This window comes from Onychostruthus taczanowskii, unplaced genomic scaffold (genome assembly GCF_017590055.1).
Source record: "Onychostruthus taczanowskii isolate IOZ18803 unplaced genomic scaffold, ASM1759005v1 scaffold13, whole genome shotgun sequence".
Classification (NCBI taxonomy): domain Eukaryota; kingdom Metazoa; phylum Chordata; class Aves; order Passeriformes; family Passeridae; genus Onychostruthus; species Onychostruthus taczanowskii.
The window spans coordinates 4,296,320-4,312,905 of record NW_024498462.1 but is presented as its reverse complement, the minus strand read 5'-3'; the positions used below and the strand labels follow the sequence as shown (position 1 = coordinate 4,312,905).

General features: G+C 42.9%; 2 protein-coding genes across 5 annotated transcripts in view; both read right to left on the bottom strand.

Moving 5' to 3' along the window:
• The window catches only part of ACSL4 (acyl-CoA synthetase long chain family member 4), a 43,015-nt gene extending 32,026 nt beyond the window's left edge, over positions 1–10,989 (bottom strand). For 2 of the 4 annotated variants that reach the window (XM_041396517.1, XM_041396519.1), the window contains exon 1: positions 3,927–4,060. The gene's annotated coding sequence lies outside the window, so the exon portion shown is untranslated. Of the gene's footprint in view, positions 1–3,926; positions 4,061–10,880 lie in introns of those variants that run through there. The other 2 variants (XM_041396518.1, XM_041396520.1) reach the window with 2 other exon arrangements.
• On the bottom strand, positions 3,112–3,900 carry LOC121331906 (collagen alpha-1(I) chain-like). The gene has a single exon (XM_041396738.1). It carries the CDS (start codon positions 3,898–3,900, stop codon positions 3,112–3,114), a length of 789 nt encoding a protein of 262 aa, XP_041252672.1.
• Positions 10,990–16,586: the final 5,597 nt, after the last annotated feature.

The following is a 16,586-nucleotide window of genomic DNA, read 5'->3' as shown; positions in this document are numbered from 1 at the left end:
CACTCCTCCCAGTCCCATGCCCACAGTCATCTTTCCTTGCTTGTTCTGCTCCTCCATTCCCCAACACTGCCTGAGCTATTTATTTCCTTACTAAAAATTTGTTCAATGTGCCTTTGAGTTTTCTGCTATATTTGGGATCGTCTTAAATAACTCTCCAGACAATTGTACCATCAGGCCTCACACTCACACACGCCTTGTAACGAAGCTCTGCAGGCTCAAGGCCTCATCCAACCTGGCTTTGGACACTGCCAGGGCTGGGGCATCCACAGCCCTCCTGGGCAGCCTGTGGCAGCATCTCACCATCCTCACAGTAAAAAAGAAGTGGATGCCAGCCCCAGGTCAGTCCTGATCCAGAAGCTACTCTGGGCTGTGGCAGCACAGGTCAGCAGCAGCACAGTAACCTGCAGAGGAGACAGGCTCCCTATCTAGGGCAACAACAACAGCACGAGGAATTTCCACCTCCACCACTCATTCCTAACCTGTGTCTCACACATTTGGTCAGGTAAATAATGTTATGAACACCTGGCACACAATCGAAGCTTTATCTTGATTATGAGTGCACTTCATATGCAGTGCTAGGTAGGAACTGATAGCCCTGATAAGAAGTGGGGCAGGCAGAGCAGTGCTACTGGAGTTTATTTACCTTCTGCCCAACCATTGTTGATCCCAATGCAGATCACACTAGGTCCTTTCTGCAGAGAAGGAAACTGAAACCACAGCTCCTAGGCAATGCTGGCCACTGGCCAAATATTTTTCCAAACAGTGTCTTTTAGGTCGTGTCCATGTAAAACAAGCAAAACGAACTCACAGCTCCAGCATGTCCAGGACTAAGGCAAGGTCCTCCCTGTGCACCACTCAGAGCACAGAGCAGACTGAGAAAGGTCGGTGCTGTCAGGCACCACAGGTGAGCCACAGGAGAAACCTGTCACACCACCCGAGTGTGTGCCTCGCTTTCAGTGCGACACGGTCACTGAGAGAGTGGCCACAGAGGAATAACCAGGGCTGCACTCAGCCTTTGTTTGCATGAGCCTACCGAGAGAGTTCAACATTTTGGAGAAACAGACAGCATCTAGGAGTGTCAGCAGATTATAGGCAATATGAATTTCCCTCTCCCACACTCAACCAAAAAAACAATAATAATCCGTATCCACTGTAAACATAGCTCTACCAGCAGAGGAGGAAAACTTTCTTAAGCCCTCCCTTCCATACAGCGAGTCCATTCCAAATGGAAATGTGATGGGCAGTAATCCCAGTTACAGGGAGGAGAGGAGGAGACGCTGGAACAAAGATGAACACCAAAGCAGTCCCTCTGCAGCTGCCCCAGAAGGCAGTAAAATTAAACAGTGTGAACAACTTTTGAGATAGGCCTTCCACAAAAAAGGCTGAAGATGCTGTACCATCTAAATAACAATCCAATCTATGAACAAACAGAAAGAAACCATAAATTCTGTTTCTCAGGAAATTGCCTTCCTCCTTCCATTCAACTTCCTTCTCTCCTAAGAAAACAAATGCCCTGAAGCACAGTAACCACATGCTAATTTGAGTATACTACAAAATATCCCTTAATGATTAACTCCAACTCTTTTTTAGTTTGAACAATGCCTTATTCAGAAGGGCTTTCTTATAAAAGAGCACTCATTCATTTATCATGTTAACTACCTAACTCTATTTATCATTAACTTCAATATATTTTGCATGTTTACTTGGCTCAGGCTACTGTTTGGTATTTAATTTGAGTACTAACTTAATTTACAACAGTGTAATAGGCTGCACCTATTTTACTAGATATATATCATAACATCTGGCGTACATCTGTATGCAAAGCCTTGCCTTAGTAGTTTGTTAGGAGGTGGTTTCTCTGTTTTTATAAAAGGGCTGAAGCTTCACCCTTGCATTAGGAGAAGGTGTCATATGCTGAACTCTGCTAATTTATTATGCTGAAAGGTTATAGCTGCTGCTGTTGGATTATTCAATAAGCAGCCAGTGGGCAGCACCACCACTGGCAGTGCATGTTCCAGAGGGCATTAAAGGGAACACATGAGCTAACTGTGCACAAGATGCAAACACCTAAATAATGAACACCTCCTCAAACCCCCCACCACAGCAGGGTCTGGGGAAATTGACTGTTTCCAGTTTATACAATTCTGTAATTTAAGACAACAATGAAGGGGGAACTGGTAAATACAAAGAACTGAGAGCTATGTTAAATATGCATTAAATAATTTCCAAAATAACTTTTATGAGGAAATACTAAGGCTTCTGTAGAATTGTATTAAAATACAAACTTTGTATCCATGCAAAAAGAGCAGAAGAAAAAAATGAAACCTACCATCCTGTCAGAGACTGTGGAACTTTGCTACCTGGCTTTTAATTGGGTGAAAAGACTGAAGACATAAAAATCTTAAACATATCTTAGGGAAAAAGAAAATCCATGTCTTCAGTCACTGCAGTTAGTCTGAGATGACAAATTCCAAAGATTCAAAATGCAGAACTTACAGAAAAAACATTGTATGTTTCTAAGGTCTATCTGAAGCTTCATTTGCTCGTTTTTGCACTTGAAATTGGCAAGGCTACAACTGCAACTTTGTCTATAATAGTAAATGACAACACACATTATATTCTTGTTTTCTGCAACAATCCAAGATGCAAAGAGGACCAACAGAGGACGCAAGCAAGGACCAACATTACCCTCAACCTGACAATCACCTTTTACCATCATCAGGGACTTCAACTGTCCATTTGCTTTCTATAAAACATTCCTCATCACCAAAGCTCTCTCACCTCCATCTGTATTTGTTGAACATCCTCGCTGAAATGTTTTGTACTATCACTCCTTTTTTCCCTAACATAAATGTTTCAGATTTCATTTTTTCCCAAATGTTATCTGCTGTAAAGGTATATGCTACAATCATTTCATTAAGGGACTGGGCAAACAGCAGCACGGGATCAGGAGAGGTCTGTGCAGCCAGGGCAGGGGAGCCAGGTACTGCACATGCACTTTTCAAATAAGTTTCAGAAATCCACAAAGGGGTTGTTCCAGAACACCAAAAAGCAAAATCTATCACAGAGGAACACGACAACAAAAATATTCAGCCAGTTTTTTGCTTTCCTCTAACAGGTGCTTTTGTGACGTGGAGCAGAGAAGCATGCGCTGAGCAGTGAATCACCTCTCCTCATCAGCATCAGCCCATCTCCCGAGCCCAGCCTCCTCCCCTGCATCCAGGCGGGGGGCGGAGGGCTCCGAGGGCCGAGGGGCTCCGGGGGAGGCCAGAGCACCGCCGAGGCAGCGGCAGGGCCCAGGGAGAGGCCGGGGATGAGCTCCCGCCCGGCGCGGAGCGGGGAAGGGGCGGCCGGGGGCTCCGGTCCGGCTGCCGGCGGGAGCGACCGCGCTCGGCCCCGCGGGCTGCGGCGTGACGGGAACGGCGAGATGCGCCAGCGCTGCCCCGGAGAACACCCGGAGCGGAGCCCCGGCCCGGGGCGGTGCTGGGAGGGCGGGCAGGGGCGCTTCCAGCCCGGCTTCACGCCGAGCCGCCCGCCCGACCCCCACTCGGCACTTCCAGGAGGCCTTTCCGCGCCGCCACCTGCTCCGGGCAGCGGCCGAGGCAGCTCCTGCCCGCCCGTACCGGAGCGCCGAGCCCCGGCGCATCCTCTCGGCCCGGCCGCCCCGAGCCCGGCCGCGGGGACGGAGCTGACCCCGCGTAACCCCGCTCCTTCCCCGGCTGATCCGGCCGCCTCCGCCCCGACGGGGGCCCCCGGGCAGCGCCGGCCCCGCGGCCCCTCTCGTGCGCGGGGCGACCCTCCCGCTCCTCGCCGCTCCCCAGATGCTGCCGAGTGGCAGCAGGGGGGGAGACCAGCTTTACCCCGTCCCATGTCACCCCGCTCCGCTCCATCCCATCCCATCCCCGCCACGCAGAGCCCGCACTCACCGTGCCCAGCCCCGGCGCTGCCGGCGCAGATCACTGCGCTACCGGCGGCGGTACCGGCTGCTAAAATGGCTGAGGGCGCGGGGGAGGAGCGAGCCCCGCGCCGCCGCCGCCTGGGCCGCCCAATCCTCCCTCCCTCGCTTCGCCACCGTGACGCGCTGGGGAAGGGGCGGAGGCGGCCGCGGACCCGAGCCCGGGGATCCGGTCAGTGCTGCCGCCGCGTCCCGAGGTGACCCCGGGATCCGCAGGCTCGTCAAGGGGTGACACGGGACCCCGGGCTTCGGGCAGAGCTCGGTTAGCGCGGCCCTTCTGCGGGGCTTATCACGGTTCCGCTGAGGCTCATGTGCAGGCCGCGGGGCAGGCCGAGCTGCGGGCACACGGCGAAAGCCGCTCCGGACCCCCAGCCCCGACCCCGGCACAGCCTCCCGGGCGGCTCCCGCTGCAAGCAGCAAGGCCGCCAGTCCGGATCTTACAGGCTGGAACAGACAGCTCAGATGTTTGTACCCCAGTTTTGGCTCCTGACGATCTGGAGACCACCAGGCCCAGTCGGAGGCCCCTTTCTTCTTTATTCTGAACACAAGGAACGGGTTTCAGCAGCAGTGCTGACAAGAGCGACTGGGATTACTCACAGTGCGGTTCAAAAAGCCAGAGGCTACAAATATCCCCATGATTCATGCAAGAGTTTGCCAGATGGTTTTAGCTGTTTTGGAGTCTGAGGCTTCTTCGGAAGAGAACTGGCACAAAATAACTTGCTTCTGACAATGCCACTTCTTAATAGTGTGTAAGGGAAGAGGAAACATTTGGTGCTCCATCTATGTGGAACAGAAGTCCAGCAGGATCCTCCCCCGCCCCATATGGAGAGGGACAGAGTGTGAAAAAACAAAATTGGCGTACATTACATAGCCATTGCTATATTTGGTAACAGGTTTGCTTCCATAAAAACAACACCTTGCAGGAGGCTAAAATGTTCTGGCAACAACTGCGCATGCAATGTGGATGTTATATTTGATAATTCCCAGAGAAGCAAAAAGCACATCACTTCCTTGGATAGAGGCTGAGCTGAATCACAGTGTGGGTTTTGCTCTGTTTGGACTATATGACACTTGGGACAGTCTGTTACACTCTCACTTTGTTCTAATTTGTTGCAAACCCCATTATTTTTCTTAATGTCACATCATCACTAATAAGAGAACCCGGATTGCACAAGATGCCCAAAGGCATATCTGTTTCATGCAGATTACTTTTTTGATCTAACCTCCCTAAAACTTAGAAAAGGTTGGGCAAACCAACTTGCCACAATTTTTTTTTTCAACTAGAACACTGACACAGCTTCTTTTCTAAATCTTTGTCATGAACTGTAAATAGGCAAGAAAATCTACTTGCAATTTATTCCGGGTATTTTGTACTTCTTCCAGTATTAGATTTTGAATTAAGTGGGTACAGATTTACCTTGATGTATCCTGCTGGTGGGAAAGGAAGCAGGTCTTGTGCCTAAGCCAGCTAAAGCACTGGAATGACCACAGTGCATCAGAGCAAGCCCGAGATAGAGCACAATGCTGTTCTCAACAGCGGCTGGCCATCTCCTGGGAAGATGAGACTTCTGCAACTTTGAGACCTTTATCTAGAAGTAGCCTGTATCTGCTCTTGATAGACAATGGAGAAGAAATCCATTTGCTTTCTTAGTCCTCTAAGCTTCCAGCATCTACAGCTTGATGTCATTCCACAGTCTAACTTCATGCTGGGTGGAAATCACTTCTGTGTGTAGCGTGCCTTCTATCTTGTATTTCCATGTGATGTCCCCTGACTTTTGCATTAGTTAACCATTCTCTCTTACCTCTCTCCATGCCCCTCCTTGTTTTACAGATTTGTAACACAGATTCCTTGCACTACTACCTTACTCATCTCTCTTCTAGGCTGACAAGTCTCACATTTTCCAGGTGCAGTTTCACAGTACTTCCAACAAGTCGGAGCTTCCATCTCTCTACTGCAGACTGCATGTCCTTGCTGCCACCTGCATTCCAGGTGCTTCAGGTTGTGCATTCTGCTGAGTGTAACTCTTCCCTCTCCTCTCCTTTTATGCCCTCCCTGCTGGAGATCTCATCAAGCCATGGGACCATCTCATCAACCTCTTCTTGGCCCTGGACAAGCTGGCCTTGTATGCCAGAGCAAGAAGCTCTGTGGGGAGCCCCAATGTCTGCAGGGTTTGTCCACTCATGGCCCCAGGCCAGGCACCACTGACTGACATCCAGGCCTCAGAGGTGTTCTTGGGGATGCTCAACAAAATACTTTGTTACTTTGTTATTTACTAATAATTTCAGCAAAGTTGAAAACAAATTTTGGTTAATTAATGGAAAAAAAAATAACCTGTCAGGTTATCATTAGAGTAATGAGTCCTAAAATTATACTTACTACAGACAGGGTGAAGAGTCAAATACGCCTTGTTCTGTGGAGGCTTTAGAAAAAGCACCATGGAAAGCCTTTCCTGCAGCTACAGGTATGCAAATACCTGCCTGATTTTCACAGGATTTACTGATACAGAATATGCTCTTTTGTTTGTCATAAGATAAATTTTCATTGAAACCAGTTCTTTGAAAGATGCCAAACATTCTGTTTTGAAAGCAAAGCAGAAACGGATTTACTTGTTCTTTATAAATAAAGCTGTGGGCAACTAGTAATTCCCTGAGGATGTGTGATACTTCCAAAGGCTTTAAAACAGGAAGATAAGACAAGGAAGCCTATGGTCAGGAAGCTGACATTCACTACAAGATGTGTAAAATGTCTTTGCAAACTTTTAAAGGAGTCTTTAAACAAAAATGAAAATTATCTTTATGTAGCAAAATGTATCCTCAAAACCAAATTTGACTGAAAGGATTTTCCTTGTCTCTTGTGTTGCAACTCCTTTGTATCTTTCTGGTAAGAAACACTCACTCAAGATCTCTGTGGGATGTGATGAGTGTAACAGCACTTCCCAGACAGTGAAGTCACTCAGTACTGACGCTGATTTTCAGCCTTAACACAGAGGTCAAAAGAAGAGAAAGAGATCTTGAGGAGAGGCTGAAGCCAAGGCCTCTGTTTTTCACCCAGGATTCAGTGCAAGCTTGGAAAGAGTAAAGAGCTTCTCACCTCATTCCTGATATCAGCAAAGGGATTGCATAATCTTAGCACTTCTAATCTAAGTAATAAATCAATATCTGGAGCCTTGTGGGTTGTTTATTTATATTAGGAGAAGTGACTGATGAAATCAACTATTTCCTAAGTACAGTCCTGTTTGTCTTCACAGACTGTACAGTTGGAATCAAAACAACAGAAAACAAAATTTGTACACAAACTTGGCCATTTTGGAGCAAGCATTCTCCCAGAAAAGTTGCCTGAGTTTCATCTCAGGCTGGTGAAGTTTTAGTGTGCCCCTTTTTGCACACTGGACCTCCACAGGAATTCTGCCCATCAGGAGTAATGCACTTTTATTCACTCCAGACCTTTTTAAACTGACTCTTGTGTTTTCAAAGAAAACAAAACCAACATAGCAGTCAGTCATATACATTTGGTGACACAAAGGCTTACTGATATCTCCAAGTAAGTGCACTCCAAGGGGGAATTTCCAGCAGGGGGAACTGAGAGATGGCTGTGAATAAAAGGCAGCGTTTTAAGAGAAGGGGCTGCTACCAAATATATGAATTGTTTTGTTTTTTGATGATTTTTGTTCAAGCTAGTTCTATTCCTCCCTTAGTCTTATATACAAAACCAGATTTCAAAATTATCTGCAAAACTGTTTGTAATGGTTGTCAAAGAATAAAAATTTTCTAGATTTTTATAGGAAAAACAAAAAACCCTTTCTTGCATCTCCAACCATAATACTGGGCCTTTGGGGGAAGGAGCAGGAGGAACATAGAGACAAAGTCTGATAGGTTCTCTGAACAAAAAACCTGCAATCAGTATTTTTCCCCCTCTTGTACCCAAATATGATTTCTCACTTTGAATCATTGGGCAGAAAAATGAACAGCAGCTTGCAAGCGCTGCACAAATACTTGCATTACATAAGTAAATCATTGGTTTAAGCCCTGTTCCATGTGTGACACAGAAACAGGTACCTGCTTGCAGACATAACATTCGTATTTTGCAAAACCATCAGCTTCATTACTTGCTCAGATGTGTGCAGAGGTTAGAGCTACTTTGCTTTCCAGAAGTAATTCCTGACAGTAACACTCTGCTTAGGCTTCAAGACACCAGAGCAATGACAGCACACATGTTCTGGTTTTCTCTTTTCCCTGATTCTTTCCTCCAAGTGGGCACCTGATTATTTACTGTCTTGGGTCAAATCAGCACTCACAGGAAGTTCTGTTGGTTGGGTCACACACTACACAAAGCCAAAGCAGAATGTAGTTTCAGTGTTCTCTTACTGTCCAGTTTATCACAAAACTGAAAAGCCCTATCTGAAGCACAGCCTTCAAGTATTAGATCAAAAATAGGATGCAGTGTTGGACCAGGAATTCCTGATTGAAGGATATACATTTTAAGAAAAGAAAGCAGTATTGACAGAGATATTTCTGATATATACCACAATAAATCCAGGGAAATACGTGGAACTCTAAATTTAATATTTTTGGTGCCAACAGTTACGTGTCTTATTGGAGCAGAACAATCAGTAGATCACCACAGAAAACAAAATACCTAAAAGTAGACTTCAGAGGAAACTTTCAACAGCCATTGCAAAAAAAAGACTGAATAGTTAGCACATATTGAAATATGTTGTATGCTGCCTAGAGACATTCACAAGAAAGATAATTAATTGCTATGGAAATGAAATGTTTTATTTAATTTTTCACATGATCCAGTCTAAAGTGCATGACCACAGCAAACAGTAGCCACAACAGGCCAGACATTCTACAAAGAGCCCATGAAATTAGGATACATTATGGCTCAAAATATGGTTAAAAATGGTCTTCTTTCAGCATTTCTGTACTTTTCTCACCAGGATCTCTTGAGTCTTATAGCTTCCTTTAAAGGAATCATAACATTTTAAATATGGTGGCCTAATTTAGTATTAAACCATTTGGGGAATTCATTAGAGCAAACACTAGACTTCAGTGAGGACCTCGACCTCAATAGTTTTTCTGTTTACATTTGTGATGGCAGAAGTTTTTGATAGGAACAGCAAGGCCAGCTCCAAATTGATATTTTTTCCACAATTTTTTTAAAATTTAAAACCTAGATAGAAAAAAGGTTACTTGTTCACCTTAACTCTGCTCCAATTTTCCATTTGAGCTCAATTAAAAAAAATAAATACAATACTTCATTTAAAAAAGTAGCAGTAGTCCTAAGCATGTATGTTTGTGGGTTGGCTGCTGCTTCAGCTGCATTTCTGAGGAACAGGGAACAGGGAAGAACAAACAATATCCTCTGTGGTGCTCCTGTACATGTTGTTCTTACAGGGAGCAGTTGCATGTGCATGAATTCTTCTGAATTTGCACAACTGAGAAGTAATGTTGGTAAGGTTAGAATGACTCAACTTATTGCTTATCTGTTTGTAGCCATTCCTGTAAGCCTTGGGGGCAAATACACATCAGTAGACTGATTGCATGAAGGACAGATATCATCTTGTGTGCAAACTGTATTTTGGTACAGAAAGAAGTACTTAACTAATTTAAGAGTAACTGGTTTCCTGTCTAACAATTTACCTATTATACAAAGATCAAATGGTGTGTTTCTTTGGGTTTTGATATTTCATTTCTTAAAGTGAAAAACCAAATCAACACATAGTCCTTAACATTGAGAGACTGAGCTCTTTTCTATACATAATAATACAAAAATCTAAGAGAAATTCCTAAAAGTTATTTGGTGATAGACTGGCAATCTACCTATATGCAAGCCTTATAAAGCCTTCATGTTATTGTGAACTGTGCTGTGTGATTTTTTAAACGACCTGTAAATGTTCCTCTTGGAACATCTGTTTCTATGGTTGTAAATCCCTATAAAATCAGTACAAACTAATCTTGCTTTCATCAGGTATACTTTCTTTTTGTTTCAGAGATTGCTGTGCCCGGAGGATAAAATTATGGAGTGGCAACACAGAACTCTAGCCCAAGGACAGAAGTATTGCATATGCTTTAAAGCAAGTAGGTAGCCTTCAAGTACTAAAATACTCTGTGCATCCTGTCTGAATTCCAGCAAGCTGCCAGTCTGCCCTGACATGCTCCAGGAGCTCTGTCTCAGCCTGTTCCTGAAATGGTAAGGGAGCACTTACAAGACAGTCTTGCAGCTTCCATTCTTTCATGATGTACAAGACACTGCACCTCTAAGAATCTCATTTACCCAGCTTGACAAAAAGTCAAGATTTTGCTGGAATTCCAATAGTATTCTTTTAATTCTGTCTTTGCAGCAAAGCTTCAAGTCAGCTTGTTTTTCTAGCATAACCCCTTTCTTCAGAGGCTGACTGATCACTGCACTGTTTCCCATCAGCCCAACACAATTACCTCCATAGCACTGTGGAACACTGAAAAAGGAACACAAATTCCAGGAGAAATGCCTTTTTAAATGTAATTTATGGACAGTTTGCTGTAGTGGTACAGATCTCTTCAGCAATTTTGGCTATTACTCTGAACAGTTTAAGAAAGGTATATGATAATTTGGTCACCTTTTTCAGACCCTTTAGGAGTCACCCATAAAACATTCCCCACATACACTTTTACCTCTCTCATCCACTTAGTTCTGTATAAGCTCTTGCTTACATGAACAAAGATGCCAGAATAACAAGTTTCTACATTCTTAATAGCATTTTTCAGTCAACAAGTCATTTCCTTTCATAGTAACTTCATTGCCAAAATCTTTTGGGTCTAAATTGGTCTGTTTCCATTCATAATATATGTGGTACACAAAACATTTGTCCATGAAAAAAACAGAAATATCATATAAAGATGGGAAGTGCAGCTCAAAGTACAAAAAAGGTATTTGAATACTTACCTTGAAAAGTGTTTCCTGTGAGATGAAGGATTTGACTCAGCACTCAGATCTGTAAAGTAAAAGCATTTGTAGTGAAGAGTCCAGATGAAAGTCAGTCTGTAATGCTGTGGTAAAGTTAACAGAACTCTGACTCTTAAATGCTTGCACTTGTAACATTGACTTCCCTTTTGGCAGTGAAACAGAAGAGAATTCTACTTGCACAATCAGTTTGTCAGATCAGTGGCTGCTACCTACTTGTACACATTGTTCCTCAGGTTTACAATTAGCGTCACGTATGCAAGAAATATTAATGGAATATATTTCATTTACACAGTACTTCTAATCACTATGCTTTTGTTTCTGTCAGTAGTTCTATTACAAGGTAATTCTTGGAGTCAGTTATTTAATTTATTCACATGACCATATATGAAAATTGTTTGCAAAAAATAATTGTTATTTTTGTAGTAGCTACAGAAGAAGTAAATGCTTGTGAATGAATCCAAGTTCTGAAATTCACAGGCCCTGAGGCTGGGGAGGGGAATGGCTGCACTGTGAGGTGTTCTCTGCCCCTGCTGCTCTGGTACTCAGGGTCCAACACTGCCCAAAAGCAGACATCATCTCCCCCCCAACACCCCACCCCGTTATCTGCCATGATATCTGGTTCCAGGTATCAGTATCACACAGCTGACAAGTACCACAGTTTCTTCTTGTTCAGATGAATAGTATCACTTACAGACCTATTTTCTTACCAGACAGTGATACATAAGAAAGATGATGCTAGGGAGTTTCAGCTTTAGCCTCTGCTACCTAGATAATTCAACTCCTTCATTGGTATACAATGGAAGCATCCTTACATAAAAGACACATAGCAGCTTGAGAAAATGAGAAGGCAGTGCAAAAATAGGCAGGGTAACAAAAGGTACATTATATCCACTGGACAAGCAGCCTGAGCAACTCCATCTCTTGCCAAGTTTTAGAATATTATTTTTCATTACTTCATCCAACTGTATTATCAGACCTAATGAGAGATGCCTTTCTTATTTCCTCATTATCAAGGATACAAACAGCAGTAGGGCTGGTTTTCTTTTAAATGTTATTGATCAGCATTGACAATAACACCCTTCAGGAGAAAAGTCAGGAGCAGCCCAGGGCACCAGAGCACAGCAGTGGCAGCACCTTCTCTCCCCTCACACACAAGTGAGGGTCAGTTCTGCCTGCAGGGGCTGCTCAGCAAACAGAACATGTGCAAGCTGTGTAGCACAGGGCCAGCCCTAGTTCTCAGAATTTCAAAGGTTGCTTAAAGCAAAGCAGCTACATGTGTCTTTCTAAGACGTTTTCACACTGGGCTTACGTATGTTACAGCAAGATCTGAACTCCCCAAATACCAGCTACGTGTTGGGCTGGTATAATAAGTTCATTCCTTCTCATAAGCAAACTTCTCATATTAGAAAGGACTTCTATAATTTGGAGACAAACCACATAAGTTCACTCTTTCCCCTTTTTGCCTCTGCTGTCTATCAAATTTTGTTTTATGCTGAGCATTTGACAAAACACTGCTGTGGCTGGAGAATTAAACGCTATGTCCCTATTGCATGTCATTCAGTGTTACAGTGCCATTCACCTCCCTTCCCAGAAACGGCTGCCCACAGGAGACAAGGCCTTTAGACTGAAATATTGCTGTGCAGAGTAAACAAGAACTCCTACGAGCAGCAGAGCTGATGAAGCCTTACAGACTTTCAATAGATTTGAAACCCCAGCTCTTCTTCTTCCATGGATTCCCTGTTTAATAAGGATGCTCAACTAATGTTACAATAAAAGATCATTCAACATTATTCACCATTTCCATGCTCAAATAGGTTGCCATGTGGCTGCACATGCAAACCCTGTGTGTCTTCACCTTTGACCCAATATCAAATTCTTATCATAAAGGCAAATTTGTAAGGTGGGACACCCTTTCCTCACAGAGCTTTTATTGTCAAGTCTTGATTCTCTCCTAGTTATCCTGTGAAAGCTGCTTTGTTCCATGCTTCAGGTAGGAATTTCAGATAAGAAAACCCACCAGCTTCTTGTTCAACTTTACTCACAAAATTAGATTTATAATCAGTGCTACTGTTTCATCTTTTTCCCTGTTTTTTATAATAATTTCAAACATTACACACTTTTATACTCTTCTGTAAAGTGCTTCAAGAGTACATAGAGTCCTTGCAGTGCAGGGGAAACGCTACAGACAGAAATTGTGGACTAATTTCTAAGCACTTCCTTTTACTTTTGCTACTCATTTAATGCTAAAACTATCAATTAATTTCTGATTCTTGTTTCCAGTTTTCACTTTTTTTTTTTTTTTTTTACATAGCAAGCCCAGCAAATGCTACCTCATGCAAATTCCATTACCTTACATCCCATGTACAAAATTTAGGACCTTTCAGAATTGATCTTGCAAACAGACATATTTAACCTGGGGAAGTTATCACACAAAACAAAGGAACAAGAACAGGTATTTCCACAAAAAAGACTCCATGAGAATTGCAACAGGCATTTAATGAGCTTCCACTGACTTTGGCAGCACAGGGCTCTGGGCTTACTTGGAGGGAATCAATTTAGATGACTGAAATATTGTGAAATTAAACTCCATTATGACCCCACTGACTTCTCTGGTGCTACACTGGGCACAAGCTTAGCTCACATGCTATAAAAAGTTTTGGCATAAGCACAAGGGAGTTCAGTAAATTGTTAGAGGATTTGTGATGAACAGGAGGCTTAAACAGTTTTAAACCAACAGCTCAAGATTTAACTTTAGACTTATTATTTTTCTATGGTATAGCTTAATGGCAGTTCCTCCTAATACTGGATTAAAAAGTTTAAAATAAGCCAAAATAAGCCATATTCAATATCTCAGGAAGTCTACAGTAATACCAATTAAGCCAAATAACCACCCTAAGTCTGTAGGTCTAAGACATTCCCCTGGGTGTTAGGTGGTAGGTCAGCCAAATACTGAAATGTCCCACTCAGGCAAATAAACAAAGAGTTTTAGCAAATCAAGTTTAAAATGCCTGCCACCCAGGCTATACTTTTATGATTATTTTGCCAACACAAAATAATGATAAATAAATGCTGTCAAGTTTTTATTTCATGCTAAATGTATTCCCAGAAGGATTCCTTCTTTTTCCCCCCACAGGCCAGGGGAGGAAATGGAACAAGGATGTGTAACATTCAATGACAACATCACGGTTTTTAGGCCTGTCTGAAGACAGAATTGGTGTAAATCCATCTGAAGGTGATAAGGGGGCTTTCTAAGAACTATTATTCATGATATTTCAAAGCAAACTGCCCCACTTGCAGAGAAGATATAAACCCCCTCCTCCTCCTTTCCCTAACACACCTTTTAAGGTTCAGAGAAGAGAGGAGGGTAAGAATTAAATTTCAGGAATTAATTTTCAGAATGTGCTAGAGAATTTTATACAATTGGTTCTACAAGCTTTAGACTACCACACTCTACTCTTTACAATTTAACCAAAATTTTTCAGATTATTCAGACCATTCAATATCCAAAAATACACTGTGGGAACCTCTTGCTTCTGTTAAGAGGCAGATGTATTGGGGTGGCTGTGGAGCATTACTCAGGAAGGATTATAAAGAGTTTGACTTACTGCTTGATTTTGACATTCTATTGACTCAACTTGAATCTACACTACAGGTACCATCCCAAACTGCCAGTGAGTTGTGCTGCTCACACAGTTTACTCATTTTATTTTCAAATTATCTTCTCTTGAACTGCTCTGCCTTTGTAATATGGCAGTGACCAATGACTTCTTTGCTAAAAATCATCTGCTTCCCAGAAAGGAAAGCACAGCTGTTTAATAGCAGTAACCACGGCAGCTCTGGAAGCCTCTTCCTGCCAGGTGCAAACCAGGCTAAAGCCAAGCAGGACCGGGGCTGCCACCTGCTGTGCAAGCTTTGTTCTGTGTGAGTAATTTTGTAACAAAAGGTTAATTGCAGGACGCAGATGTCTAACCTGATTTCCTTCATAAGACATCATCTAGAGGAGAGGAACTTGGCCCACGTGGAAATGGGGAGAATCACGTCTTGGAGCACAGGCGTGTTCCCTGCTGCACATTCTCAGGTGTCCAGGCAAGACCCCAGCGGTGGGGCCTCACCTGAGGGTCACACACAGCTGCTCCGTGACATTAGTTCATGTGGGTACTCTCTACATGTGTTCAACCCAATGTCCTTCAACCTCTACAAAAGAAATATCTCAACATACCAACTCCTGGGGGTATTTGAACTATTTTATATAGCACGTGAATGAATGCGTAAGAACTGTCTGCAACCCTACAGATAATAGAAACTTTCTGCTATAAAATGTTCACCAAATTCCACCTGTCTGCTTGACTGATTATTTCTTCCTGTTGGTTTGGATTTTGTTTGTTTTAAGAAAAGCAGGTTTTATATAGATATCAAATATTTTTTAAATATCCTTGCTTCACTTACATAATTTCATGGATCATAGAATTTCACTGCACTACAGAAACAGGAGAAGGCATGCACTAGTATTGTGGAGAAGATTTTAAAGAATCTTTTAATGAGAAAACTGTATTTTATTCTGTTTTTGTGGCTGAACCTCTAGAATTTTTTTTGCTAATCTAGCAGCCATTTGTGCTCTTCGTACTTAATAGAACAGCAGCAAACAGATCTGAAAAACAGGAATAACCTGAAATGTTTCAAGCTGGAATATAAGTTTTGTTCTTCTTTCCCCCTTCTTTGGATAATATTTTCAATGACATGCTCCTGGAGCACCTTTGAGTTTATGTGCCCAGACTACTGTTTCAGATTCTCTTTTCTCTGTTTCTAGTAAAGAAGGCTTTACATAAATAATTTGGGCACATTTGTTCAGCATTAGTTAGAGTTTTGAACAGAAAATCAGTTGCTGTGCCCATATGATCTGCTGGGTAACAACCTGTACTGAATACCACAGCACTGACCTCCCATCCAGGCAGGAAGGGATTGTGTCAGGGTTAGACTGTGGAAGAAATCTTCCAAGTAATCAGCCACAGGAGAAACTCAGCCCACAGCTCTGAAGCATGTGAATACCATCAGCCAAGCTGTGAAAATGCTCACATGTACACAAGCCATGAATCCTGATAAATACAGAAAGCTCTGTGGTAAATATTTTTAAGGTTTATGAAAAAGCCTAAGAGGGCCTGAGCCATCTGGAAATCACAGACCTGAAAAACTCTTTTTTCATCCCCTGTTCTATTACTGGAAACTGTTAGCAACTATCCACTGATGTGGGATGGATAAAGGAGCAAATGACTGCATGATTCATCTGGATACCAAGATGAGAACATAAGCTGACTTATTAAATATGCATGAGATATATATTTTCTTGTTTCCTTCAAACACATCACACTACATTGGCCTCAGCAAATAACACCAAAAAAACCCTCTTCTATTTAAACATCACCTTCTTTACAATAAATGCAATCCCTATATATTTCAAGAAAACTTAGTTCAAGTTATTTATCACTAAATTTCAGTCCAGTGATTGCTGCAGTTTAGAGCTAGTTCCTTTCTACCCCATTTCATCTGAGAACTACAAAACTCTGGCAGGTCTAACATGAGAACACAATTCCTGCCTTCCTTCCTGCAAACACTGACTCCTTTTCCCAACCCCTGTTCTGTCAGAATGCTTGGTGTGCCCAGGTCCCAGCCAAGCTCTCAGTGACCACA

Bases quoted from the DNA above. Each gene is read 5' to 3' on its own strand.
- LOC121331906 (XM_041396738.1), bottom strand. From the start codon at position 3,900: ATGGGATGGGATGGAGCGGAGCGGGGTGACATGGGACGGGGTAAAGCT.